This window comes from Taeniopygia guttata, chromosome 1A, assembly GCF_048771995.1.
Source record: "Taeniopygia guttata chromosome 1A, bTaeGut7.mat, whole genome shotgun sequence".
NCBI lineage: Eukaryota > Metazoa > Chordata > Aves > Passeriformes > Estrildidae > Taeniopygia > Taeniopygia guttata.
Genome location: NC_133025.1, coordinates 70013607 through 70041535, shown reverse-complemented (window position 1 = coordinate 70041535; position 27929 = coordinate 70013607). Strand labels below are relative to the sequence as shown.

Sequence of the window (27929 nt, the reverse complement as noted above, 5' to 3'; positions counted from 1 at the left end):
AGCTCTCCTATAGTTTGACAGCTTTGTATATTTTTAAAAATATTTGGGCTATATCTGCTCAGCATGTGCCAGCTGAGCTACTACAAGAATGTGATTTGCTAACTTCTAGATTTAGGACTTTGTCTTGTCTGCCTAAGACTGCTTATGGTAAAAAAAGACCAAGAAAGGAGAGAGTATGTCCATTTTAAATTTTATTAGTGGGAAGTCAAAAATTATTTGGTCTTTGAAGGATAGGATATCGAGCTGTATATTACTAACTGTTCTTAAAGTGCTGGCTTCTTTATAAAATTTGTGAAGTTTCCTAGGCTTACAGAAAACTACTTGTGAGTCTTTATACTTGGTTTTGGCTGTTTGATTTTAAAAAAATTAGAAACCAATAAAAACATTAAAATTGTCTAACTGATCTTGTACTTGGTGAAACTAGAATGTTAATCTGTGAAACCTATATTTCTGCTTTCAAATGAAAACAAAAATAAGTGTGGAAATGATCCATCTATGTACATATTTAGACTGTGAGTTATAGGAAAAAAGCTGCAGGAGATAAATCTGCTGATCTGATCCACACTTACAATAATTTAATGAAAAGGAGGGCATATTTTGAGTGATAGGCCACAGATTTCATTACATCTTTAGCAGTGGAGATACAGCTGAGGGTCCTGCAAGTCTGCAGACTCCTGCTCAGAGTCCACGACAAATTCTGAATACTGCTCCCAGTAGCTGCCTTGTTGGGAAGGCACATCTGGGCTTGAGTCTTTTGGAGTATGCAGTTATAGCTGAGGACAGTGGAAACTGTTCCCTTCCCAAAGTCTTGCAAAGCACTCTTTTTAAATTCTCACCAAGTGATGATGGCTTTTCTCTCTCTGCCACACCTATGCTGTACAGCAGCTTTCCAAATTCCATGTGATGCCAAGATACTCTCATTCCCCTGCTTTTCCTGGTAACATCTCAGTCTCCCAAATTTCATGCAGTGCTCTGTTTTACTTGCTTATTTCAATGTTTTAGTAGCTGCAGCTGCTTAAGTTGCATTTTTGTATAAGAACAAGCATGAAGTGAAGTTGTCACTTTTGCCCATACTAACAGCTCAAAGGATGCCAACATGCATTTGGGACTATTCTAGTCTGTGTGTATGCAGCCTGGGGGATCTTGCTGTCTAATATTTTTAATTATTACAGTTTTGAAAACGGACTTGTCATTTTAAATTGTGTGTTGGCCTGCAGGCCAACTGTTTGCAAGTTGCATTAGAATGTAATTTGTACAACTAAAACCAGTCATTGTGTATACAGACTTTGTTGGTATAATTGTACAGGAGATCTAGTATTTTCTCAAATGTTAGAGTTGTGGGTTCTTTTAAAGTATATTGACAGTCGTCTGTAGCCTAGCATTAGTGTTCCTTTAGGAGAAGAATATAAAAACCTATTACAGATGAGGGTGTGGGTTGTGTGTCCAAGGAAATGAGGGTAGTAAAAGGTAGTATGCACTGCTGGGCTTAGGAAACAAGTGGCCTCTGTGTCTTTTTCTTCCAGCTCTGTTTAATGTTCCCTTTTGCTGCTGCAGTTATGTACTGAAGGGTGCAGGGTTTCCTTGGTTGCAAAAACATAGCTGTGTTCCTGGGTGAAAGTTTTTGGCCTGTGCTTTGTCCAGACTTGTCCCAGATCACTGGGGCACTGTGACTTTCAAAGCAGCATTGTTTTACTTAGTCTATTGCATGGTCTTGGTGGGTTTTTAATACCAGCACTAAAGTGTTGAATGTCCGTGCTGAACGGCACAGCTATGTTTGCAGGAGCATGATGCTGCCATGGATGTGACCAGAGACAGAAATGAGTCCAAATGTGAGTGCCTCTTAGGAGTCTGTTAATTGATAAAAGTGATTAGCACTTGTTAGTTTCTCTTTGGGGACAGCAGTAGAATGGCAGGGAAAACTGAATAAAACCCTCAAGGCAGACTGGGTTACGTGGGTTAAAATGAGAATGAGATGAAATGCACTTGACTTGATGTTAAGTGTTGGTCTAAAACTGGTTTACAGTGTTTGTGGTAGATTACTTGTTAGTATGCACACAATCAAGGAAGTATTATCTAAATGTGTATCAAAAACCTTGCGTTTGGACCAAAATGAATGTAGGTTTTCATATTGACTGTTTAAAAGTGATAGAAAAGTAATTATTGCAGCCTTTTTTGTATAATGACGATATATAGTAGCTGAATTTACAGCTGAGTACACTGGCTTAAAAAAGTGAATTTGTATGGGTTGAGTGCAGAGGCTGAGAATACTGCTTTATTTTCCTGTAAGAAAGATGATACTGTGATTGTGTTGTTTGAAGCACTGGTGCATATGTATATGGTCAGCTGTGCCTCTTGCTTTTCTGTCTCAGCAGTTTGAAGCAGTTAAGATCAAGGTTTGAAACAGAACTTGTGCTGCCTTGTTCATTATCCTGAAAGGAAAGCTATTAGAGGGGTAAGACAGCTCAAATGAGAGTGCTAATGACATATAAAAATTCCTGCAACACCTAAACAGACATGAATGCTCAATTGCTGATGAAGCATTTCTTCAAACGTTATATCAAAACTTGTGCAGGTACGCTTATGAGAGAATAGGAAGAGGTGGTAATGCTGGTTTCTGCAGAGTGAAGTAGTTGTAGGATGGAGTGCTTTTTGATGTCTGTAGATTAAATTAGTCATACATAAGGATTTTGCATTTTCCTAAGAATTTTAAAGCTGAGTGACATTCTAGACACCAATAGGAAACTGATCCCTGAGGTGATTTCAAACCTGTTTTCAGACTTTTACCTGGGGAAATTTTATACTTCTGAAAATTGGAGCTTCGTCTGTACAAAAAAAAGTGTCCATGTCTGAAGATACTCTGTGAACCTTTTAGAAAGTGTTGATGTCTTAGTGAATGTAGGATGGTTTCAATATTACATGGCTGAATTATATTGAGAAAACACATGACCTGTAAACAAAGGAAGAGGAATTACTGTCTGGAGCACAATGGGAGTATAAGTAAATCCTGCTTGTTTTTACTGCCTCCTTTTAATAGAATAGACAATGTGAAATCAAGTGACTTAAAATTATTACTCAGATCTGACAAATAGGTCTTTGGTTATTGCTAAATAACTTAGAAACTATCCTTCTGAAATTCTTGGCTATAAGTATATCCTGAAATACTTTGGTTTTTTAATGCGAACTGCATATGGACCCAGTTTGTGTCAGTCAGTCTGACTGGTGTGAGCAGTCCATTGGTCATGCATTGGTTAACTGAGAACACTGCATGGCACAAGATGTCTTCTCTTTGAGATGTACTGCTGCTTCAGGAGCAGCTCTGAGTCTTGGTGATAGCTGATAGCCAGCTGCAATACAACTGTATTGTCCAGGAATGCTGTTTTGCCTTCTGCCTCTGACCAAAAGATTGCTTTCTGTCTCTACTAGGAGCTACATTTTTTGGTTTTGTTGACAGGAGATTTCAGGAAACTTGCTCAATCATGTAGTTCTGCATTTAATCAAAGAAAATCCAATTCATTCACTTGATGGTCTGTAGCTACAGGAACATACTATACGTTAACAGAGGTTTGATTCTTAATCCCATCTGTTAACCAGTGGTCTGGATAGACATCTAGGAATAATGAAAGGTTATGTACAACATGAGAGGGACATGCTTTAAATGATTTGATTTCATTCTCAGACACTGAAGTGTTCAAGACATATCCCCTTTCCACACCAAGTCAGGCTAAATTTATTAAGAGTAGTAAAGCAGGAGAAAGCAGAAAGAATGTTAAGACATGCAGGTCTTAACCCTAAGAGCAATAGAATTATAAAGAACAATATATTATAAAAAGACTGTAATAGAATGTGTTCAAAGCAGAATATTTAAAGATAATTGCAAACCATATGGCATTTAAGATACACGATCCTTGTGTGTACCTAACTGTTTTCAAGTTGCTGCTTCTCAATAAGAAAATAAAGCAAAACTTTCTGATGCACCTTTTCTTTTTCATTAGGATCGGAAGCTGTCCAAGTCAGAGCGACAAAGATTTAAAGAGGAAGCTGGGATGCTGAAAGGGCTTCAGCATCCCAATATTGTCAGGTTCTATGATTCCTGGGAGTCTACAGTCAAAGGAAAAAAGTGTATTGTTCTTGTGACGGAACTCATGACGTCTGGAACATTAAAAACGTAAGTAAATTAAGACAAGTCACAGCTTTTCAGCTTCATTAGCACAACACTAGAGCACTAGAAGTAGGTGATATTTAGAGTGGATGAGAACAGAGCCCTTCTGCTGAGGGATAACCCACTGTAGGAACATTCTTGTTTAAGAGGAGCATTACTAGCATTGCAGGACATGGTAGAATATCTTTTAAGTTAGCAAGCTTGTCAGTTCTTACTTGTGACGTTCCAGTAAGCACATGCACAAGATTTTTGAGTTTTAAGAGCTCAGGAAGGCAATACTTGGTTTTCACTTTTCAGAATTTCTTTGATTTTTTTCCTTGGGAGCGTGTCCCAAGTGCCAACCACCATCCCTCTGCTGGGGTAAAGCTGCCAGCTTGGGAATAAAGGGCTCTGCTCCTCTCTGGGAGCGTGTCCCAAGTGCCAGCCACCATCCCTCTGCTGGGGTAAAGCTGCCAGCTCTGGAATAAAGGGGCTCTGCATCCCTCACTTTGTTCAGCACCCGTTTCACTCTTGGAGAGGCATTCACACCCTACATGTGTAAGCAGGCTGCGGGAGCTGGAAACAGTTTGATTCCCTTTGGCTGAAATAGCCTGTGAATGTCTTGTGGTTTTTATCATGCTTATTGATAACTACAAATGGACATTCTTAAGAAGAAAAATGGCTCTCTGGGAGTCTGGGCTGCAGTTACAGGGAAGTGTTTGTCTCTTGAAATAGTACTTGAATAGGATGGCTCAGGATCCAACAACATTCTTTGTGTATGTTCATGAAAACATTTCTCAGGTTGCTTAAGGTATTTCAGGTGAAATAATAGATCTGCTGCTTCATGTGCTTTTTTTTCAGACAAGTAGTAAGTTAATGGTTTTGCACCTCTGTACCAATGCCTTTAAATAAAGTGTACTTAATTTTCTGTGACATGTGTAGTGCTAAATTAATTTTTTTCCCTCCCTTTTTTACTCTTTTATCCCTCTCATAGGTTTTAATATTTGGGTTGGCTTATGGTATCATAAGCAAGATGATGAAGTAATAATAGGCAATTATAAAGTAGGGTGTTGGTAGGAAGAAATACTCCAGATTTTCTGCCTGTGGGATTATTTTGTATCTTGAAATAAGAAAGTATTTTTATTTAATCCAGAGAAAAGTAATAGACCCTTTAATTGAAAATCTTTTAAACTGTAGAGTTCTGACTAGGAGTTTTCTCTACTCTTGTACAGTTGGTGTTATAATTGTAATTTAGTTTATTCTAGTCCACTTTGCTTGAGACTTGAGGTTAATGTGTGGGAGATTTCAGGTGTATCTTAATTATTTCATGTGCTTGTGGCATTTTCCTAGATTTATACTTTACACTTGTGTTTGCATATATTTGACTATTACTTCCAATATGTTTACCATACCTGCATTTGATAAAAATGATGCCTTTCTTCTTTTGGTACTTGGGACATAGACATTCTTGTCACTTGATGTAAAAAAGTGAACAGAATACAAGTATGATGATGTCTTAAAGGAAAATTCCTCTCACATTTTATTTTAATAAGGATTCTTCTCTCATATTTTATTTTAGTGAGATTCCTACAGCTCCTTGAGCTCTGTGTAATTGTAATTACAGAAACTTAGACTGGAAACCTCCTGAGGTCTCTTCAAGCCCAGGTTATTCCATGATAGTAGGAAAAGTGAAAACATACTGACTTGTCTATTTTATGTGTATTTATATGTATTTACATAGTAGGCTTGTCTATTTTTATGTATTTATATGGGCTTCCATTTTAAATTGGTTTTTTTTTCGCATTAAGTGACATGTGACTTAATTCAGGTTAGTGTTATGCAACAGTGACAGCCACGCTGCATGATGCTGGATGATGGTTGGATCTAGGTCCTTTAACAGTGAAAAGCTGGCAGCAGACTAGCATATTTGTAACCAAGAATGTAATTAGGGATTCCAGATGCTGAACTGAAGTGCCCCTACCATGTGATCTTTGGAACAGGCTCAAGAGATATGAATGAGGGTTTTGTCAATAGCAAGAATTCAAGTGGTAGCTGGTGTGATTCAGAACCTCCTTCAGTTTGTTTCCTTCCTTGACTTGGCTTTTTCCCTGCCTTCCTTTACATTCTGAGACCTGATTTCCTCTGGAACAGCTCAATTGCTTTTACAGACTTATTTTCACAGCAGGATCATTGCTAGCAACTTGATTTTCCAGATCTTATTTTGAACTGGAGAAACTGAAGTAGAAGTGATGAATACACTGCATTTCTGTGTTGGAGATGATTGAAGTGATTTCATCAGGACTGTATCTTCTAGTTAAGTGAATCTGCAGAAGAGATTGACCACTACCATGGAATAATTGAACACAACTTGCTTTTAGTTTTAATTTTGCAGTGGTTAGACTCTGTGCTGGTCACATAATTTACCAGCAGTCTTTCTGTAGTGTGAAACTGATCTTTATCTGAGACTCTGACTGAGTAATATTGCCCGAACAAGAATAAAGTCCTTGTTCTACAGAGCATGCTAAGTCCTTTCTCTACATGTAGTCTGGCCTGTACTTTCTCAGAAGGGACAAAACAGCTCATCACTTCAAATTATGTTACCCAAATAGAGGTTGAGAGAAAACCCTGCTGGAAAGCACTTGAAAAGTGTCAGAGGTTATTCACCTTGTGGCATCTCTAACCTGCTGAAGTTAAGTAACAAAATAAGATCTTAGTCTTAGGTCACGCTCATTGAAAAATATTTTTGGTATGAAATTTGACTCTTCTTACATGGGGTTTCAAGGAGTGACAAAGATAGAACAGTTAGGATTGGATTGCATTTTACCTGCAAAAGAATACAGACTTATGTATGAACTCTTCCACCTCAGTTCTTTGGCAGAGCCTTCTTAAAGATTTCTCTGCCCTCTTATCTGTCCATAGTTTTGAAGTAATGAGTAGTACCAGTTGGATTCAGGTGATCCAACTGTGTCCTGCACCAGGGAGGGGATCTCTAAGAATTTCTAATTTACTTGCTAACTCCACAGGTAATTTTGAAGCAGATTTAAAATGTAATGTGGAAACCTTGAACAGAGTGCATGACTGCTCTTGTAAACAAGGGACTAATGATGTCAGAGCTCTTGCAGTTTTCCACAGCTCTGTACATTTTTGCTTATTAACATTTTGTATCTAGTGACCCACCTTCCCACCCAGTTATAATTAAACAAAGTAGAGATTGTGAGTGCTTGAGAAGTTAAATATGTAAAGAACTGTAATTCATGAGCCTTGAATTATTTGTCATTGAAGCAGTGCCTCGAAATTTACCAATCCAGCTGTCTAATTACTGTAGAATGATTTTCTATGCAGAGGAGTTATCAGCTATGTACACCAAGCTGGCTAGAAGAAAGGGGATAGGTTTTGTAGAGGGGAATCATAGCTCCTCTGAAGTAATGAAATGCTCAGGTCGGTCTTAAAATAGAAGTTGAAATTCATACATGTCCTTAATTACAGTTTCTTTGCTTCCAAACTGCAAATGGTATAGTTTAATCTACTGTTTGTTAGCAGAATCTGTTTAACCTATTGTTACTTCTTTCATTAGGTATTTGAAAAGATTTAAAGTGATGAAAATTAAAGTACTACGAAGCTGGTGCCGTCAGATACTGAAAGGCTTACAATTTCTGCACACACGTACTCCTCCCATCATTCATAGAGACTTAAAATGTGACAACATCTTCATTACTGGCCCCACTGGATCAGTCAAGATTGGAGACCTTGGTCTGGCAACCCTGAAACGAGCTTCTTTTGCCAAAAGTGTGATAGGTAAGCCTCTCCTGTTTTGGAGGCTACTGAGCCGGTCTGCCTCTTCGGAGACTTCAGTGTTTTAAGAACTTTCTTAAAAAACATGCTTACAAAGATACATGGTCAAAGCCTGAAAATATGTAGGCTTTGTCTCTTGGTTGCTGAGGTCATTCTGTGTTCCTAATGCAAAGGCATGTTGAAATAATGGTTTTGCTTTTGTTATATATATATATATTAACATTCGCTGTTTCAGGATATAGGGTTCTTGTCCTGCCCAACAATCTAGTGCAACATTGTTGATAAAACCACTCTTCACTACATATAAATCTTACCTTTGATGTGGTGCTGCTTCAAGAAATGTTCAGATGCATTTTGGTGACCAAACAACATTTTGATATTTAGTGTAGCATTAGTTCATACAGCCAAATTAATTTTTAATTGTCACCAGGACAATGTTGAATCTCTTGCAGCTTGTGAGTAATCAGAAACTGAGGTATACCAAAGAAAGTCAATATTATGTATATGTATTTAAATAATAAAACAGACTGTGGTATAATGCCTTACTCAGGGAGTCTGTAGAATGTGGATTTTTGTGAGTTAGGAGGGTGCATTGGGAAATACTGCTTTATTCTGGCTCTGTCCCTGTGTATCCATTCATAACCTTTTTCAGAAATTGATTTGGTGGAACTAGGGTAATCTTTCTTGTGAATTCTTCAAAGAATTGGTTTTATCAGCTTTGTTTTTATAGTTGGGTCAATAGACTGCAGGGAATGACGTTTCTTTGACTCTCAGTATTTAGAGCTTGCTAAAATTCAGCATTACTCAACAGTCCTGTGCCAGATTCCTAGCTGGGATCAATGGCGTATACCTGTACATTTTCTTGCAAGCTGTCGCTGAAATATTTCCTGCTTCTTAACCAGGTCAAAGTATTAATAGGGAAAAAAAGGATGGTGTTAAAACCCATAATTTCTTAAGCATATTTGTCATATCTTCAAATTTATCACTGGAAAATTACCATCTGTTGCATAGTTATCTGTTAATGATTAGCCTTTGGATAAATGACTGCAATTAAATTCTTTTTGGTTTAGCGTGGAGAAAAAAGCAATGGGCTGTAGAATGATCTGTAAATTGTCTGGAATCTGGTGTCTGCAGGAAATAATTCTGTGTTTAAATTTACAAAAAGCAAACTTGCATCTCTGGCTTAAAGCATATCTGATCATACAATGCAGTCCCTTTGTTTGCAGAGGGGATCTGTGATGCTTCACTGGGCAATAATTTTCTGCACACTATTTAAATGGGACTTGTTGAATCTCACGCTCTATGCCTGTAACTCAATCTCTCTGTATTTCTGAGTATTTTTGACTGTAGGATGTCCCTCACTAATGCCTGTATCTGCAGTAGGCCTATAAATATACTGCAGGTGGGAAGGTAAGTATATGAAGAAAAGGGCTCTGGTGAGTGGCCTTTGCAGAAAATTACCTTTTATCCTCTTTTCACAGAGATTTTTATTTGTAACAACAGAGCTTTTCATTGCAAGGCCTTACCTCATCCATTCTACTTCACTAAGTAGATGGAGAGCATCAGGTCAGAGACTAGCTGTGGGCTCTTACCAGTACTACTTCTTTTGCAGCAGAGGGCAGTCAGGTAATTTATGAAACAAGGTTTAATGTGCCTCTTTTCTTACAGGGAGAAAAGGTAAGTGCCTTAACTGTCCTTGGTATTTGGTTTGCAGCCTATGGCTAGTCTACAGTGTTTCCCTCTTCTTATCCCCTCCCCTCCTGTTTGATTTCAGGCTAATCCAGTCTGTTCTGATATTTGTATCAACTAACATACCTAAACAGGGAATTCCATCAGTTCTCACATGCCACTGTTATTCCATAAAGGCCTTGCAATGGAAGACTCACAAAGTACATTGGTGCAACAGAGTCACTAAGGGTTTCCTCCCTCTTCTTTTTGCCTCCACTTTCTCTTGTCTCACAGGTTTGCCCAGCCGCTTGCCCCTGCGGTGAGTAACGCCAGCAGCCTCTGCTCGCTTTGAGACATTTAGAGTCTGAATCGTTCTTTTAATTTAAGGTACCCCAGAGTTCATGGCCCCTGAGATGTATGAGGAGAAATATGATGAATCCGTTGATGTATATGCTTTTGGGATGTGTATGCTAGAGATGGCCACGTCTGAATATCCTTATTCCGAGTGCCAAAATGCTGCGCAGATCTACCGTCGAGTGACCAGTGTAAGTCCCTCCTCACTACCGAGTCTAAAGCTACTGCTGCTAGCAGCAGAGGACTACAGCTGGGTAGTGCCAGTGCTAAACTGAAAAAAAACCTGAAAAGAGATTATTCTGGGATGAGTGCAAAGTTACAGGGTGGTTGAACTCACTGAACATCCATCAGAAACTTGTAAAATATGTGAATGGAAATTTTGTATGTGTTCATACTCTTCTTTCAGAATATAAGAAAAAATATGAAGAAACCAACCCCCAAACCAAACTAGAAAAAATAAATGCACTAGAATAGTAACAGCTTATTTTCTAAACCACTTGGGGGATGGTGGAAGTAGTCCTGTCTTTAAGAGGAGCTGGTAACCTTGTTCTCTTCAATAAAGCTGGGTAACAGATTTGAGCGCTGGCTTAGCTGCCTGACAGTTACCTAGAGTGATTTTAATAGTTCATTGAATTCTGAGCAGCCCTTAGTTCCTGTGTTTGGGGGCACTTCTTATAATGATGAAGTGGAAACACTTGATAAATAGTAGGAAGCTATTCCACCCTGGTAAGTACTGGGCAAGTGTAGTGGTGGAGGCGGTGGTGGTTTGTGGGAGAAAACAAATACGGCTGAGAAGGCAATCAAGAGATTAGAGCTGGTCCATCTGACCAGACTGAGGGCAACACGCAGGCCCTGAGTGCAGGAAGCAGAACTGCAGTGCTAGAAATTTGCAGTATGGTGTGGCTAGATTTTCTGTAATATCTGAGGTGGTGTTGTGATGACTTGTACCAAGACAGTGAAACAACCATGTTCAACTTTGTGACCTAAGCATTCAGAAAGAATAGTGATGTGGCTGCTCGGGGAAGTGAAAACTCACATTGGATTTCTCAGAATATCTGTGCATGAGTGCAAAGAAGAAAAAAAACCCCTTAGACTTACCTCTTTGTCCATAAAGAAATGAGTTCCTGTTAATTTTTTTGCACATGTTATCTCAGAGAAGTTGCAGATTTAATAAACAACTTGCCTAGCATGGTAAAATCAAATGCTCTCTTGTTCCTGATGCCTCACTCTGCAAAAGGCAGATACAATTCCTGACTTAGAGTTGGAGAAGAGGCTTCATGTCAGAAGCAATGAATTTTCTGAAGAGAGGATTGGTGAAATAAGACTAACCCCGTTTTTCAGGGAAATATTGGAGGGAAAGAAGGGGGGAAAAAAGGCATAAGTGGTCACTTCAGTGTTTTGCACAACTGTTAGAATAACTTTTTATATACATAGAGAGTTGGGGTTTTTTTTTGTTTAGTTTTTTTTTGAGTGTTGGCAAATTTACCTGTAATTTTCTAAACAGAGTTTAAGAACTAGGCTAAAGTCTAGTTCTTACACTGTGTACAGCATAATCTGTCTTGGAAGTAGTTGGGATCAATGAAAGAAAGCTATGTATCTTACTAGAACAGTCTCAGTGGTACCTTTTACTGTGTTTATGGATGTGTCTTGGACAGAGCCAAAGCAGCAAAATTTAGTTAGACATTGCCTAATCTAACTGTCCTGACTGTTCCTTAAGGACACTGCTGGGAACTGGGATGTTGGTGAGGATCAGCTTTTGAGACAACCTCAGGCTTGTAAATCCCCGGGTCTTACAGACCCGTCTTTTCTCTGGTCTTTGAAGTACGTAACTGGAAAGCTGTGTAGGGATTTGTAGCAGAAAAAGTTACCTAGAGACTTACCAGGGTTCCACTTACCACTTGTTTATTGTTTGTGGTCCTCCTTTCTCCCCATTGGTATTGGCTGATGGTGGAAATTCTAAGTGGATGAGAAACACAGGCAATTTTTTGCTCACCACCTTCTCTTCTACTCTGCCGATGGTTCACAAATCAAGTTTATTGGTTGATTTTTTTTTTCCCCAACTATTTAATTTACTGCTTGAGAGCTCTTAAGATACACTTTGATATGAAATCCAGCAAATCTTGTTTTATTTCAAAAGTAGCAAGGGACAGGAAGGTAAAGAAAATGAAATGTACATTTGTCTGCTATGAAAGTCTGTGTGCTTTGGTATTTTTGGGGTTTTTTATTTCAGTGTTGTTGCAAAGCAGTTTGTTCAAAACAAAACCAACCAGAAACAAAATTTGAATGATTTTCAAGGAAGGCTTTCAATGAAGGCAAGACAATGTTACCTGGAAGTAAATCACAATCCTGTCTTAACTGGTGATGGAGGATTTGGTGTTCTATTATGTGGATAGAGATCTGTGTTATGAAAGTGAAATTAAATACTACTGGCATTCTTTTTACCCCTCTGTGAAAGCTCTGTGAACCAATGTGAAAAAGAGCCAGGTAGTTTTTAGATTTAGAAGATTTTATGGATTTTAGTGTGTGCAATTGTGGGTGAGGGTTGAACCATTTGCCAAATTCAGTACTTGAAAGGACAGTGTGTGAACTATCAATGACAGAGTGGAGGCAGAAAACCCCCTCCTGCAAAAGTGACTGCAGCAGTACTTACCAACACATCTCTTCTAATGTATGTTGGAAAAGGTTTAGCATCTCCATTTCAACCCCTTCATTGCTACCTCCCTGGATATGTTTAGGGGTTTTTTGAGGTAGCAGCTACAGTCCTGCTGTGCCTTAAATTGAAAGGATTGTTTTATCTAGGTGCATACAGAGAGCAGAATGAAGGATAGTAGGAATGGTCTGCTATGAAAGTCATGAAAGGTCATACCATGTTGGAGCTTAAAAACCACTGAAACCCCAAAGGCAATAAGATCAAAATGTGCAGCCACTTGCTGCAGGCCATATGTATTTAAATTAATTAATTTCCCCCACCCTCTTTGCAGAAGCTATTAGGCTAAGTAAAAAGCAAAGTTCCTCCATTATCTTAAATCCTTGCTATTCCTTAGGACAGAATCATCCTGTAAAAGGTCTCTTAATGCCCAGGGTGTCCTCTCAGAACCAGCTTATATTCTTTTCTCCCAGTTTGGCTGTGCATTGGTCTCTTTTTTGGGGGCCTTCAGCTGTGTTGAGTTTTGACCTGACACCTTTTGTGATAGGGATGGCTCTAGCTGATGGCCAGATACTGCAGCTTTGCAGTACTGCTTAGAGTACTCACTCCTGTTCTGCCTCTTTAGTTCAGGGTCTTTCCTCATGGTTGGAAGCAGTTTTTTGTTAAATAATACACCTTAGCAAGCACAGAGCTGAAGTTCCTCTCACAGATGAGACATTTTTTGGCCCAGGCAGTAATTGTTGCTTCACATCATGGACAATAGCATTGCTGCATAAGCCTGCTGTTCCTAAGATGCTCATTTATACTGTCTACATTCTCTCACTGGGAAGTTCCTGTAATTCCTTAAAACAGTCCTAGGATAAAGTTCTTAAAATTTCTCTGTCCCAAGAAACACAAATGCAATTAAATTGTTATCTGGATTACTTTATCTAGAATAATTCTTTTAACAGTTACCCAGGTATGTACCTAGCTTGAAAAACACAGCTGTGCAGAATTTGTAGGGCTCAAGGTGTTATGCTGAACTTTGTTTCACCATTCTGATAAGGAAATTAGCAGTTTCACACAGATTAGACCTCTGTTTGTACTTGCACCCTTTAGCATATTCAGTCCAGACCCTTTCACTAGCAGTTTCTTTAGAAAGGAAAAGACATCCGCATGGCTTGGCACTCAAGCACAGAGGAATCTAGCCTTGATCGTTGTTTTCATTAAATCATAGTGTTGCAATTTTGTCTCAAAACTGTTTTCTTTATTGAAGCCATCCTCTGCTATTCTTCAGAAATTATTCCAAATAAATTAGTAGTCAGTGCTTAAAAAATTGCAGCTCTTTGAATTTTTACCTCCCTGTGGGATGGGGAAATCTGAGGTTTAAGCAGTATGTCTCCTCAGCTGGGACTGAAGGCATCCAGTGAGCACTTAGTGTTGCCTACTTGGCCTCAGAAAATAATCTAAGCCTGCAATGAATTGATAACAAACTGCACTATAGTTAAAGTACTGTTTCCTGCACCTTTGGTTCATTTTTTCTCCTCTGCCCTCTTGTGCAAGCACAGCTGTCTGTGTGGAATGCTCCTTGATTAGGGAATGGATCCCCTTTTTCTCTGTGATTTTGGTTTTTTTGAGGGTTTTTTTTTGCAATTCTGCTCTATATCCAAGTAATGCAGAAAGTTACAATGCAAAATGAAATCAAGATACATAATTCTTTTGCATACTTGCTTGCATAAAAAACAAAAGAGAGTGTAAGAGCTTGGTAAAATTCAGGAGGGTTTCCCTGTCTGACTTTGTTCTTCTCAAGAGACTGGTATATTTTCTTTGACCTGTTCCATGCATGTTGCAATTAAACACTTTGTCACAGGAGATATTTAAAATGGGCTACACGTGCATTTAAATGGAAAAAGAGATATTTATAGAACAAACATCTTAAGTATGATTTCTTAATTTAGCCTGTTTGGGCATCAATGCAGTGAAGGCATAACTAACTCCAGTAACTTCAGCTGCTTTTCCTCATCCTCTGGTGGGACCATGGAAACCCAAGTTGTTGCCTCTAGATCTCTAATACTTGGATGTCCCAAGGGATAAATTAGCTAGGTGATTGACTAGTCCCAGGACTAGTAAAAAGACAATATTTTTTATACAGATTTTTCTCCTTCTTACATACCTACCACTAACATAAAAATCAAAATATGTTCATTGCAGAAAAGTTAATAAAACTATTCTCAGTTTCAAATGTACAAAACATCTGAGTATGAGCAGAAAACTCCATTTTTCTTTCTCCCCCCTCCCATCATATAAACTTACCTTTTAAATTTTCCTGATGGACTTTTGCTCTGTACTTGTTTTTCTCCATGCTTACTTTGACAAAGTGAAGTTTTGTATTTGTCCTTTCTTTCACCAGAAGTCCACTCTCTTCTCTCTAAACAAATGTCTGTTGTCTGAGCTGGCCTTAAGATGAGAAGGGGGTGGAAAAAGCATTTTGCATTTTTTCAGTTAAGAAAAAAAAGTTGTTAAGTACTGAAATGTTCCACAGCAGGCATAACATTTTTCTTCTCTGTTCTGCAGAGCTTAAAAAAGGGCCTAAGGGAACAAGGCACATAATAAGTAACCTGACCAGGCAGTGTCTAACTGGTTTAAAACTCCTTAATCTCCCCAACTAGTGGGAACTGGAATTCACTGGTTAGGGTGAAGGTCATTCTCTTTGCTAGAAAGAAGGCACTTAAAAAGTGCTGTAGTTTGGTCAATTGAGATAAAATGAATATTTTCTTTAGTGTCTTAAATGTTAGGCATCATAACTGTCTAGACCAGTCAACTGATTCATTTTCACTAGAGGTGCCATGGACAAAGTATTCCAGCTCTTATTCTCTTCTTCCTAAGGGGTCTTAAGTAGCAAATAAAAAATACTAAACCTTTAAACATATGATTAATTTTACTTGCAGTATTTAATGAGTGACAATTAATTTCTTTTTCTACTTCCTGAAACCAATATCTAGCATTTTTTAGGCATGAATAAAACTGTTTTCTTTACTTTGCATGACTTGATTTCTTGACCTGGTTTAAGTAGATAATGGAGATATCTTTCCTATCAACCTTTCTAGTGAAAAAAGCATTGGAAAAAAATCAGTGGAAAAGTAGGGGAGGAAACGCTCCAACAGAAAAGTTGATCTTTTGTGAAAGCAGGTATTGAAAGGCTACAAACCTTCAGCCAAGCAGAGGAAACATCAGTTGGAAGAAAGGATAAACTCTTGTATTCCTTCAAAAAATAAACTTCTGGCAGTAAAGTGTGAAATGTAAAAAAAAAAAAAAATTACACATCATGTGCAATTCCTTTGCCTCACGCTGACTGAACTAATGACTGAACACTGACTGAATGCTTAAACTTCTAGCACTTGCTTCTTGTAGCCATTCAACTCAGTTGCAAGCATTTTGCTGTAACAGCTTTAAGAGTGCAGAATCTTCCTGTGTGGGGATTCAGTCACTGGCTCATCAGTTTGGAAACATAGAGCCTTAAAAGTGGAAGATGGAAATTCAAGGATTCGAAGCATTAATATCTTAAGCAGTCTTGCACGTTACTTTAAAAGTCCTCTTTAACAAGTTACAATGATCCAAGTAAGGAAAAGCACTGATTAGCTTGATCCTGTCAGTCAGGCAACAATGTTAATGAAGGGACTCAAACATCTTTCTCCTCAGGACAGGCTCAGGGAGCTGGACCTGTTCAGCCTTGAGAAGACTGAGAGGACCTTATCAATGTCTGAGTGTCTGAAGGGAGTGTGTCAGAGGATGGAGCCAGGTTTTTGGTGGTGCTGAGCAGTAGGACAAGAGGCCGTGGGCAGAAACTGATGTGCAGAAGTTCCACTTGAACACGAGGAAGAACTTCTTTACTGTGCAGTGATGATGCACTGGAACAGACTGTCCAGAGAGGGTGTGGAGTCTCCCTCACTGGGGATATTTGAGAACCCTCTGGAGGCAATCCTGTGCCATGTGCTCTGGGATGGCCCTGCTTGAACAGGGAGGTGGGAGTAGATGACACACTGTGGTCCCTTTCAGCCTGACCCAGTCTGTGATTTTGTGTTGTTTTCACAGCTAAGTCAGGGGATGCCTGAGTTTGGAGGGGAAAAGGCTTATTCAACTGAATAATTTTCTAAAAGTAGCTCACTGTTCGGCATCAAAAGCTTTAAGATCACAGCTAATTTTTTTTTTTGTCAGTATTGATGTGAAACAGACTTCATTTGAAGTAAATGGAGCTGTTTCTTACCTTGCTCACTGATGAGCCTGGGTTGTGTCTTTTGGCAGTTTTGAACAGGATATAATTTTAAGATCATCAGGAATTGAAAGGAGTGGAAGCTTGTGAGCAGTGGTTGAGTTGCATAAAATCAAGTGTACTTTAATTTCTGAGATGTAGTAGTAATGGGGAGTTTCTAGATGTAGTTTTAGAAACCTAAGTAAGTTCACAGAATGTGGGTGAAAAAATGTATCTTTAAAAATTTGGAAAGCTTAAAAAGTATATTTAAGAATCAGATCTCTTAAAACTATGACCATAGTATTTAATATTTTGTCCTGTACTGACATCCATTTAGTTCTTATATTAACAGAGATTAATTTAACAAGAGATGGGAAGGTGGCTTTTAGGAACAGGGAGGTGATAAGTGTTTTTAAAATGCCTGGCTCTGCAGTGGGATGACAGCCATTATAATTCTATGATTGGTGAATCACTGAAACAATCCTGTGGGGAGACTAGTAGTTCAATGTTATTTGTTATAGAGTGACACTAGTTAAAAATACTAACACTAAGAATGCATAGGCTACTATTTCTTGTCCTGCCAGCTGTACTGCTATAGTTGCAAGGGTTAGGAATGGAATAACTCCAGGAAAGTCTTCACTCCTATTAGAATAAGTCTGAAAATATAAGGCATGGTGACTTTTGGTGCATTGTTGGAATTGTGCACTATTTTTGGTGCTTGCAACATTACCTTAGGCCTTTTAAGTAGATAATCCTTTCTAAAGGCTAGTTCTGGTACCAAATGGGTTTTGTGGCCCATGTTACATCATTATTAAAATTCAGTTTGAAGTCCAGTGGAACTAATCTGTGGCTTTTGAGTTACTGTACATGAACTTAAAATGAGTGCAGAACAATGATTTTTTTACCAGAGTGGGAGCAAATTAAAGCAGAGGGTGCAACTAATACAATTTTATTTTTCAAAAACATGTTTTCCATACTGAAAATAGAAGACAGACACTTCTAGTATTGTGTCACTGTGGCATTTCTAAATTTATATAATTGAAATGTATGTCTAGGCATGTCTGGTTTTTTTGTTTTGGTTTTTTTTTTTTTTTTTTTGTTTTTTTTTTTAATTGAAAGCCATTTCCAAGCTGAATTCCCAATAAAGCAAAGGATCATTGAGTTAGCTCAAGGTGTTCACATTAGAGGCAGCAGCTCTGCTTGTAAGGGTTAGGTTAAAGAGCTGTGAGTGATAGATGCAACTGATCTTACCTTTATACTTTTGTGCAAGAGTAGAAGAGTTAATGCCTGATCTACTTGTCCAGTCAGACTTTGTTTCAGAAGAACCTCTGTCCTCATACTGTGTGTTTCTAAACAAGGCCCTTTTCGCTGTTCCATGCACCACTATGCTAATTGTTAGCCAGCTATGCACTAAGAAACTCTGTCCTGGTTCCAAAATTTCCTGTTCTGAAGCTTGATTAATTTATTCTATACATTAGAATTCTGCAATTACAGTAGCTATTGTGATTAATTAATAACTTTTTTTTTTTACTTGAAACAATGTTCTTAAGTTCAGATTCTTTGGATTTCGAAAATAAACTGTTACTTTATTTCCCTAGTGGTTCTGAAGAGCAGAGGACTTCCATGTCTTGGGAAAAAAAATAACTTTTTTGCTGGGCTGGATCACTCGTCAGTGGGGTGCTCTGAACTGTAGTATATATTCTGCAGTAGTGCATAGCATTTTAGTATTATCAACAAATAGAGTGGCTTTTGACTTATGCCTTTTACTTGAGATTGCTGGAAAGGCTTGCAACCAATAATTTCTAAGAAGAATTATGACTAGTTCCTGTTCAAACTTAAGTGTTTGGGGGCAAAGTAACAGAACTATAGTAGCCTACTATAGCAATCTTTAAGGCTTTGAATGCTCTAAAATCTCTGGCTTTAGTAGATACAAGTACAGTATTGAGACCTTGACAGAGAAGTTGGTTGAGTAGGCAGTGTCAGTATTCTCCAGCTCTTGGGCTTGTGGATCACCTGTAGGATATGTATGTGAAGGTGATAGTGAGCAAAGATTGCTCATGGAATGAGGAGCCTGTTTTGTCCTTTTCACCAAAACTTCTCTCATACAAACTTAAGTTCAGGAAGAAGCAATTAGTTTGAGTGTGTCAATCAAGATATATATATATATATATATATGTATATCTCCATATATATATATATATATATCTTGTATGTGTAACAACTTTAGTTCTGTACGTACGTCTGTCAATTTGTTGTTGTAATCAACCTCTAATTTTTTTGTTAATGCCTCAAAATGTTTTTGAGGTTAGGTGGTAAACTGAAGAGGAGGAGTATCTAAATTGTGATCAGTGAGGTTTCAGTGAGCAGGCCTGCATAAATTCTACAGCATTGCCATTGTCTTCACACTGTGACTCTGAACTCAGGGCACACGTGCTTACCTGTTGGTTTAGAAAAAGTTAAGGATCATGAGACTTAAATAACTTACACACTTGCACTGCAGAGGGTGAAAGACAGTTACTTAAGGTGTTTCAGTGGCATAGAGCTCTCAAATAGATGAGATGGGAAATTTTGATGTGGATGATGTTAGATCCATCAAGTTCAAAAGGTGTTGGGTTCAAAATAAGCAGTTGGTTTTGATCAGAAGGGAAGACAGCAAAGCCTGTCCTGGCCTGAACAGTGCCTCATGAGCGGCTGTGCCTCACTAAAGCCTTCATCTGCTTCCACTGCTTGCATTGCAGTAATGCTGTTTACTCTGCTAGGATACTGATCTGGTACAGAGTTTATTCTGCAGGATTTACCAATTTAATTCTTGGCAGAATTACTGATTGTCCAGAATTGATTGCTATGAAAATACTGACATCAGGGAAATTAAATTTTTGCTTCTGTTTAATATGTTGCATTTCTATTTCTCTAAAAAACTACTCTGCTTTTTAACCAGAACAAGACAATCAGTCCTCTCTAGGCAAACCATGTCTCTCTTGAGCTGAGTAAATGTTAAGCTGAAGTCTTTCTTTTCATACTATGTATTCAGTTCAGCTGGGGTGAGAATTATCAAACAGTTTCAGATGTATACTGAGTGAAATAAAGAAAGAACTAAATCTGAAGGATTATTCCCATAATAGGCAGCAGGATTAAGATGAATGATTAGAGGTGGTGAAATGGTTAAGCATGCAGGTTTTGAGGGCTGGGTAAGTAACTAATTGCAGGTAGTGAAATTTAGGAGATCACGGGGTAAACCAATTTAAATGCTATATATACCATAGCCTGAGGGATTCTTTGGGATTGGGGGAAAGAGGTTGGATCTCTTTTTCCACTGCAGTCATACTCTCTCTAAATTCCTGAATTAATGGTTTGTGGCAGTCTGGGACTGGCTCAAACTAGAATGGTAACAGCTTAGCAGAAAGGAAATATAGACACTTTAATTACTTTGTTTGTGTGATTTGACTTTGCTGCTGGTGCTATTAGCTTCTGGACTGCAATGTTAGAACATTTTGTTTGAGAAGATCAATCAGTTACTGTAGAATTCTTTCCAGGCTCTTAGAGTTACAGCATCTTTGAAAAGAGCCAAGCAAGAGTTGTGGTTCTACTGGGACAGGTAGACGTGACTTGTCAAAAGCTGAAATGTTGAATGTTCGTTGCAGGTCATGCCGTGTACCCCAGAAAAGTGTAGCCATAATTAAGTGTGTGGAATGTTGCTTTTGCAACACTGATGGTGTATACTATAAAAACACCACTGGTATAATTGTGGTATACTTGAGGAACTGAGTATGTTATTTTAGGGTGAAAAGTGATCTTGAGAATTCTAAATTGAATTTTATCACAGTTCATCGCTACTAGTTTGTCAAAACTAGTTTGCTAACTTCATCTTTAAAACGGTATATGTGACCTTTCTTAGCATTGCTCCTTATGTCCTTACAATAAAAAAACCCAAACCCTGAAGCTATGGCCATCTCATTTGATTAATAAATGGGTTTTACAGTGGTTGCTTATAACTAGGTATCAGAAGGCAAAAGAAAGAAAATTGAACTTCAGGTTGAGGTCTAAAGTCTAGCAAGAGATACTAGAAAATACAACTCTGGATTGTTTGTGTGCATGTGGTCAAAACCAAGCAACAATGCAGCTTTCTAACATTATCCAGTAGTTTAAAAATCACCTTCAAACCTCTGTGCCCTTACATTAAGGAAAAAGGAAAAGGAAATTAGATGGTGTTGCCACTGGTAGCAAAATACATTATACTATTGTAATGCTGACTTGTGTTTAGTTAGACTGAATGGCATTCATCTGTGTGTGTGCTGCTTGTAGCTCCATGGAAAGGAGAGGAAAAACAGCAGCTGCCTTCATTCCCCTGCACAACACACTGACCGACTTGCATGATGATCACACTCACAGCCTTAAACTCTTGCAGAAAACCTGGGTGGAGAGTAGGCAGAGCAGCCAAGTGGGTGGGTGGGGACATGCAGGAAGTAAAGGATCCCTCTGCTGGCACTTCTTCCTCCTCTTGCAGCTGGCTGGGCAGGCAGAAAGGGACGTTCTTGCCTCTTGCTTATATTGATTCTTTCTAATCAGTGTTAGAGTGACAAAAGCAGATATTGAGCTCAAATCTCTGCAGCCTCATGTACTGGACTTGGAAAATAACAAGAGATGTCAAAGAGAAAACAATGCTCCCTTCTAACCTTGATGTCTGCTTTCCTTCTGCTGTGCGTTAAGTCCACAGCCCAGTGGAGTCCCATTGGAAAATAGCACCTTGCTAACTCTGTGGTGCGTGTGGCTCTCTTTTCCTGATGGATTTCACAAAAAGAGAGATCTGTCCCATATTTGTAATTGTTAATTCCCACTGTTGCTGCTCTCACAAGGATTGTGCTAAAGAGGTAAGTAAGAATTTCAGCTCTGTCAAGTGCATGTAGCCACAGGAGAGTATTTTGGAGGTGAATGAGAGTTCTCTACAAATCTTTTTAACTGATTTATGTTTGCAAAGCTTGGTCCTTTTGCTTTTAAGCTTGACTTTACTTTTTCCCCTGTAGTTTTTTAAATGTAAATTAAAATCCTGACCAGCATGGCTGGAACATGAATTGATTCTGCTGTTTTACACCTATGGTTTTGTTCCAAATCTTAAGCAATTTTTATTAAATTTAGAATGTCTGAGGGTATGTAACACTTCATCTGCCTTCATTTTGATTTGTTGTAGAAGTTATACAGCATTGATTGTACCTTCTCTAATGAAGTAAATTATATTTTTGGTATCTCTTGCATTCGAACAAGATGTTAAACTACTGACTCAGTAATCTGGTGATCTAATGAATGCAAAATATTATGTATTTCTAGGCAAAAAAATGTGGAAGATTTCTGGAGAGCTTATACTTTGGGGTTTAAAAGTTTCCTGCAAATTTAGTGTTTTTAAGAATACCTAACTTGGCTTTAGTTCATCAAATAATTGTATATGTTGAATTTTGGAACGTGTTTTTTCACCTTGTTAAAATCTGATAAAATCACAAACTTTATCACATCTAATATAAGTGAAATATGAAATCTTTCTTATGCTTAACATGCAAACTGTGAGTTTTTAGCTTTGTATCTGTAGCTACCTACATAAAGTCCATATTTTAGAGGCATTCTCAAAATATAAGTGTTCAGTGATTTTTATTTTAAATTGGCGCTTCTTTCAAAATAAGCAGCTCTGCCCTGACTGTCCTTCTGTAAGCCTGACAGCTCAAGCAGCAGTTCAGGAAACTTCAGCTCACTGGAAGCTGCTGCAGCCTTTTTTGGTTGGATTTGTTTCAAGTCTGATACATGCTGTGATTTGGTTCATTATGCAACTGTATTAATGTGTTTGCTAGCAAAATAAAGGAAATGACATGGGTGTGGGAATGAGAAATGGAGAAAAGGATGCTGTTGCTTTCAGCAGCACTGTCAGCTTGTGCAATTTTAGAACAGTAGCTTGAGAAAATGTTGATTTTTCATGTGTGCCTGTTATATGTGTCTCCTTTTTTTTTTCTTTTGCAAGGGCTCTTCCTGCTGTTTCTTCAGCAAACTTGTAAATAATGCTAGTGGGATTTGGCTGTGTAGTTCTTAAAGAACTGCCACTGGGAAACAGGACTAGTAGGTTAGGGTTTGAGTTATCCTGTGGTTGTTCTAAGGAGTATGGGGACCAGGTGCTGCACATAAGAATTTTAAGTGTGGTAAAACCAGGAAACACTGTCTGGCTTAACATTTCTTTGAGTGCCTTTGGGTTCAGAAACTGCTGAAGGTATGCTTGGCTGCCCAGCTCATGCAGTCTTAAGAACATATCAAGGTTATGTGAATTTCAGGGTCTGGCTTCCCTTGGGTTTTCTGTGATGGCAGATTAAGGTGTGTAGGCAGCTCTGGTTAGAAAAGATTTCACTGATTTATTGAGTTTTAATCATTTATAGTACCCCTGTCTTGTATAAAAGAGTTCGGCACTTCTTTTGGTGCTTGCAGGAGGGAACAAAAGGGTTTGAAAAGCTGATGAACTTCAGTATCTGGGGAGTGCTTTTCCAGAGCTGGAGAGGAGGCTTAAGCAGCCTTTCTCATGGACTGTGGAGTAACGTGAGAAATAGGGAGCTGCTTGAACACAGAATCCTGTGTTGGTTTTAGGCCCTAGTGTGATGTTCTCCCAGATTTTCTCAGGAGCAGTTGGAACATCGAAGTTCTGCTAAAGAAGGCTGGCAGGAGCTTCACTTTATGACTGTACTCTTGGTTTGGAATTCATAAAATGAGGTATTGTAAAATGGTCCTCATGGAAGGGCCTGAAGATTTTGGACAAGTGTTTCTTTCAGCAGTGAGAAAGGGTAGCAGACTGGGTAGCAGACTGAATTACTGATTTTAAAATCTATCCTTAGATTTAACTTTTCAGACTCTGTGCAAGAACGGACCATGTGGTACAATAATTAACAAGAAAAATCATATCCTGGCTTTGTTATGCTGATATTTTTCTGTACCAGTTGTCTTCCTCATGTTAGCTTTTAGTTTTCTGAAGTGAGATAGTCATGGATCTGACATCATCCTTCTGCTGCCACAGTGTAAATGAATGTCAGTGCAGGCTGCTATGTCTGAGGCTTGAGCTATTTAAAAGACTTACATGTGTTAAACTTGGGAAAATTTAGATGGGAGTATATGCAGTAAGGAGTTGAATAATTATTGCATAGGTTATATATGTTATACAGGAGAGCATTTAATTATATATAGAAATAGCTATATTCCATATATAAACCTGAACTTCTGGGGCCATTTTAAGTGTGGTCATAATGAAAGGTGGCACCTTTGACAAGTCAGCTATATGAGGAGAGTTTTATAAAATCTAAAATCCGTTTAGAGTGGAGAGCTCTGTGTCCTGCTAGGAAGCTGGAGATTTGTATAGGGCCTGGTTACAGTCTGAAACCTACCCATCCAAACATGGGTCTGATATTGTATCACCTGGGGCACTGATTTTCTTAAGGCTTAACAGTCAGCAAAGCTTCTAAAAGTATTCAGCTAATGTTCATTGGCAGCCTGTGTTTCAGTGCTTATTCTAGTCACAGTATAGTCTGCAGTTCTGTGAATTTCAATTGCTAGAGTTTCACAAGGGCAAATTTTAGACCAAAGAACTAGATAACCTGCCTGTTATAAGAGCATACTGGTTTTTATCAAATAAATTGTTTTCTTTCTGCAGTGTGGGGTTTTTGTGTTGGCTTTTTTCCTTTTAAGAACTTTGAGTACAGGGTTGGTAGTTGCAAAGACTGGGGTTTTGACTTTTCTGTTTCAAGGCTTGTTTCCTGCTCACAATAGAGGAATGGGGAAGGATCATATCTTGATGTCACTAGTATTTTGTAGGATTTTCCTAAAGTTTCTGTTTAGGGCACGAATCACAATACTTCATTTATTTCTGTACTTCAGACCTGTGGTTTTCACTTTGTGTTTACTTGTCATTCAGCAGTGACACACGGTCAGATGTATCAGGTGTATAATTTCAGGATTGTTTAGCTTGAAAATACCAGCTCTGTTCAAATATTTTAACAGCATGTCTTCATCCTCTCTCATTCTGCTGTTTTAAATACAGAGTTTGAAACTAAAGGATGAATCAAGTAAAATTGGGTGCCAGATTTGTTGTGGACAGTTGGCCCCAAAATACCACTCTTGGCTGTGATTAAGTGATGAAGCTTGGCTTTCTGCCTAAGATGTTTTTCAGAATTCCCAGATGGTCACATCTCATGGCATGTTTATTTCACTGCTTTGGATAGTTAATCTTACTTAGGTTTTGTTTTTCTTTCCCCCTGTAGTTTACTGTGTTTTGGGAAAAGGGTTGCTGTGTATTGTGGAAGGGCTTTTGTACAGCCTCTATTGTAAGCTCATTTCCCTGACATCACAGCAGCAGTGATGCAGGAGTGTGGCTTGGGTATAGTAGGGCTTTGCAGGAGAGCTAAGATGCTAGAAGGTTTTTGGGGTTTTTGTGGGGGTTTTTTTTTGTGTTTTTTGTGGCTTTTTTTTTTTTTTTTTTTTTTTTTAACATTGGACAAGTTATTTAATGATCCAGTCAGATCATCCTGGGCTAGGGTTTTTCCTGTTAAAAAAATTACTTCATATATTGTCAGGTTGGAAACATTTTGGGACTCAACAGGATGCTTTGAAGACTGTTAAATTAATCCTATGGTTTCTGGAATTAGTGCTACACAGGAACCAATTCCTTCCATTCTCAGTCCAGTCTGGTTTACTTCCCTCTAACCTGCACAACTTCTATGGAAACGAAAAAGTTCTTCTATCATAATTTGAGCACTCAAATGCCAATGCCCTCTGTTACAGAAATGTAGCTGGGAAATGGAAAGGGGTGTGTGTGGAACATTTGCAAAAGTCACAAACAAATGAGCAGTAGTACTGGGTTCAGACTTTGCCTCAGTTTGCACTAGTTATTTAGGTCAGTTATCTAGAGAGTAAAAATAGGTGGTTTGTGAACACAATCAAAACTTAAATCAGATGGCCTTTGCAGTTTCTCAGTTGTTACTTATGTGTTTCAGGGTGTCAAGCCAGCCAGCTTTGATAAAGTAGCAATCCCTGAAGTGAAGGAGATTATTGAGGGATGCATTCGGCAAAACAAAGGTGAAAGGTAAGTACTTGCTTTGTAGATAAAGCTACTAGCTGCTGTCTGAGTCCTTTATGTACTTTTGATGATACCAAATCCAGTTAGTTCCTGGGTCTTTGTTCAGCTGAAAGTTGGGAAGCCAGTATTTGGCGGATCTTTGGTAGATTCCTTTTCAGTGACTGTTTAAGAGGATTAAGTGTCAGGAAAAGTGCAAATGACATAGTAACCATCCATGTCAGTTTATTCAGAATTTCTATTGCTTTTATTAAAACTTTGTCCTAGTCATCAGAGTAGTGGAGGACAGTCCTTCTGGGTTTCCAGGTGTTTGGATTGGTTGATTGGGTGTTCTGTAATCCTTTGGGATTTTTTTGTCCCTTTAATTCTGTTTGTATGATTGATCGTTTTGAGGACTCCAAGTTTTAAATTCTTGCTGCTCATATGGATAGAACCATATTTTCTGCAAGATGACTTCTACTTCAGTTAACTTATACCATTACAGGAAATCTGAAACTGTGCTGATGGCTTATTTGTGGGGTTTGTTTTGTTTTCTGCTTTTACATGGTTATTGCTAACTGAATGTAGATTTCAGACTGTTCCAGCTTTTATTCACCCTTTAGCTGCCCACTGTTCTGTTCAGAACTGGTTTTGTTCATTATGTTTATTCATCCCATTTTACTAACTCTTGAAGTTTTACATCTGGGGGTGTTGCTGTGTATTTTTAGTTTCAGTTCTTTTTCTTGGTTTTAAACAATTTATCATTTTTTTCTCATTTGAAGTTGATTTGTTCTTGCACATCTCTTATTTCTTGCCATTTAGTTTAAACTGTTAACTACAATTGTTAATGATGTGTTTGTAAATCTTGTACCTTCAGGACAAAGCTTCTAATTACACCCTAGAAAATGCACATGAGGTGGTTCAAAACGGTGAAAAAATTTAGAGAATAAATCAGGGGGAGCATCTGGCAAAGTTATTCCTTAATATTTTTTGAAATCCTGGTAACTGAATGTGCTTTTTACATTCTTTCCCAATATCTAGATATGCTATTAAGGACCTTTTGAATCATGCTTTCTTCCAAGAAGAGACTGGAGTACGGGTAGAACTTGCAGAGGAAGATGATGGAGAAAAAATTGCCATTAAACTCTGGCTCCGAATTGAAGACATCAAAAAACTCAAGGGCAAATATAAAGATAATGAGGCAATAGAGTTTTCATTTGATTTGGAAAGAGATGTCCCAGAGGATGTGGCACAGGAAATGGTAAGTGCTGGTGGTCTGACAAAGCTCTGGAAGTAGTACTGTTCTGTGACAGTGGAATGTGGTCTGCCAGCCTCTGCTTTTGCTGTTACTGTCTAGAAATAAACCAGTTCACAAGTGTGTAGATGAATAGTGCCAGAAAGAGCTTTGTTGTAGCACTTGGACAGGGGCTGTCTGTGGCAGTGTGAATTCTGTGAATGTATCCTCCCTCAGGTGGAGTCTGGCTATGTCTGTGAAGGGGATCACAAGACAATGGCGAAGGCTATCAAGGACAGGGTATCTTTGATTAAGCGCAAGCGAGAGCAGCGCCAGTCGGTGCAAGAAGAGCAGGAGAACATACTCCAGGAAGAAGGTAGTCAGAAGCAGCAGCTGGAGCAGCAGCAGCCATCAAGTGCTTCCCATGCAGGGTCAAAGCATCCCCAGTCTGTCACTGGTACTACTCCTGTCCCTACTGCTTCAGCGTCAGTTTCTACACAAGTGGAGCCTGAAGAGCCAGAAGCTGATCAACACCAACAGCTGCAGTTCCAGCAACCCAGTATATCTGTTCTTTGTAAGTGCCTCAGTTAGTTTCTTTAGGAACTCTTGCACTTACACAGTTCCTCCCATTAGTTTTATGTTTTTTGTGAGTATAGCAGTAAATGCCCTAAGATGATGCTGTTTGCCATTGCTGCTGCTGAAGAACAGTAGGCCATTAGAAAGCACAGCAACATAAGATGCATTCCAGCTGAACCAAGGCTTGGCACAATTCACAGCCCAGTGTCTTAGCACAGCATGGTTTCT

The 27929-nt window shown here is 38.6% G+C and overlaps 1 protein-coding gene and 1 long non-coding RNA gene across 22 annotated transcripts in view; one reads left to right on the top strand and one right to left on the bottom strand.

Moving 5' to 3' along the window:
- WNK1 (WNK lysine deficient protein kinase 1) overlaps window positions 1-27929 on the top strand; it is a 98029-nt gene that overhangs the window by 28059 nt on the left and 42041 nt on the right. For 16 of the 17 annotated variants that reach the window (XM_030263930.4, XM_072923889.1, XM_072923893.1 and 13 more), the window contains exons 2-7: window positions 3993-4165; window positions 7713-7933; window positions 9986-10143; window positions 25833-25921; window positions 26933-27152; window positions 27363-27699. In XM_030263930.4, coding sequence (XP_030119790.4) covers window positions 3993-4165; window positions 7713-7933; window positions 9986-10143; window positions 25833-25921; window positions 26933-27152; window positions 27363-27699 — 1198 coding nt within the window. Of the gene's footprint in view, window positions 1-3992; window positions 4166-7712; window positions 7934-9985; window positions 10144-21308; window positions 21696-25832; window positions 25922-26932; window positions 27153-27362; window positions 27700-27929 lie in introns of those variants that run through there. The other variant, XM_072923898.1, reaches the window with a different exon arrangement.
- LOC140682263 (uncharacterized) lies at window positions 179-15221 on the bottom strand. 5 transcript variants are annotated; one of them, XR_012053777.1, is made up of 5 exons: window positions 14892-15214; window positions 12603-12723; window positions 11848-11908; window positions 11051-11180; window positions 179-10235 (listed from the first exon to the last, which is right to left on the bottom strand). It is a non-coding gene; the product is annotated as an uncharacterized lncRNA (long non-coding RNA). The 5 variants fall into 5 exon arrangements; XR_012053779.1 differs by having other exon boundaries at window positions 179-11180; window positions 11833-11961; window positions 14892-15221; XR_012053778.1 differs by having other exon boundaries at window positions 179-11180; window positions 11848-11961; window positions 14892-15219.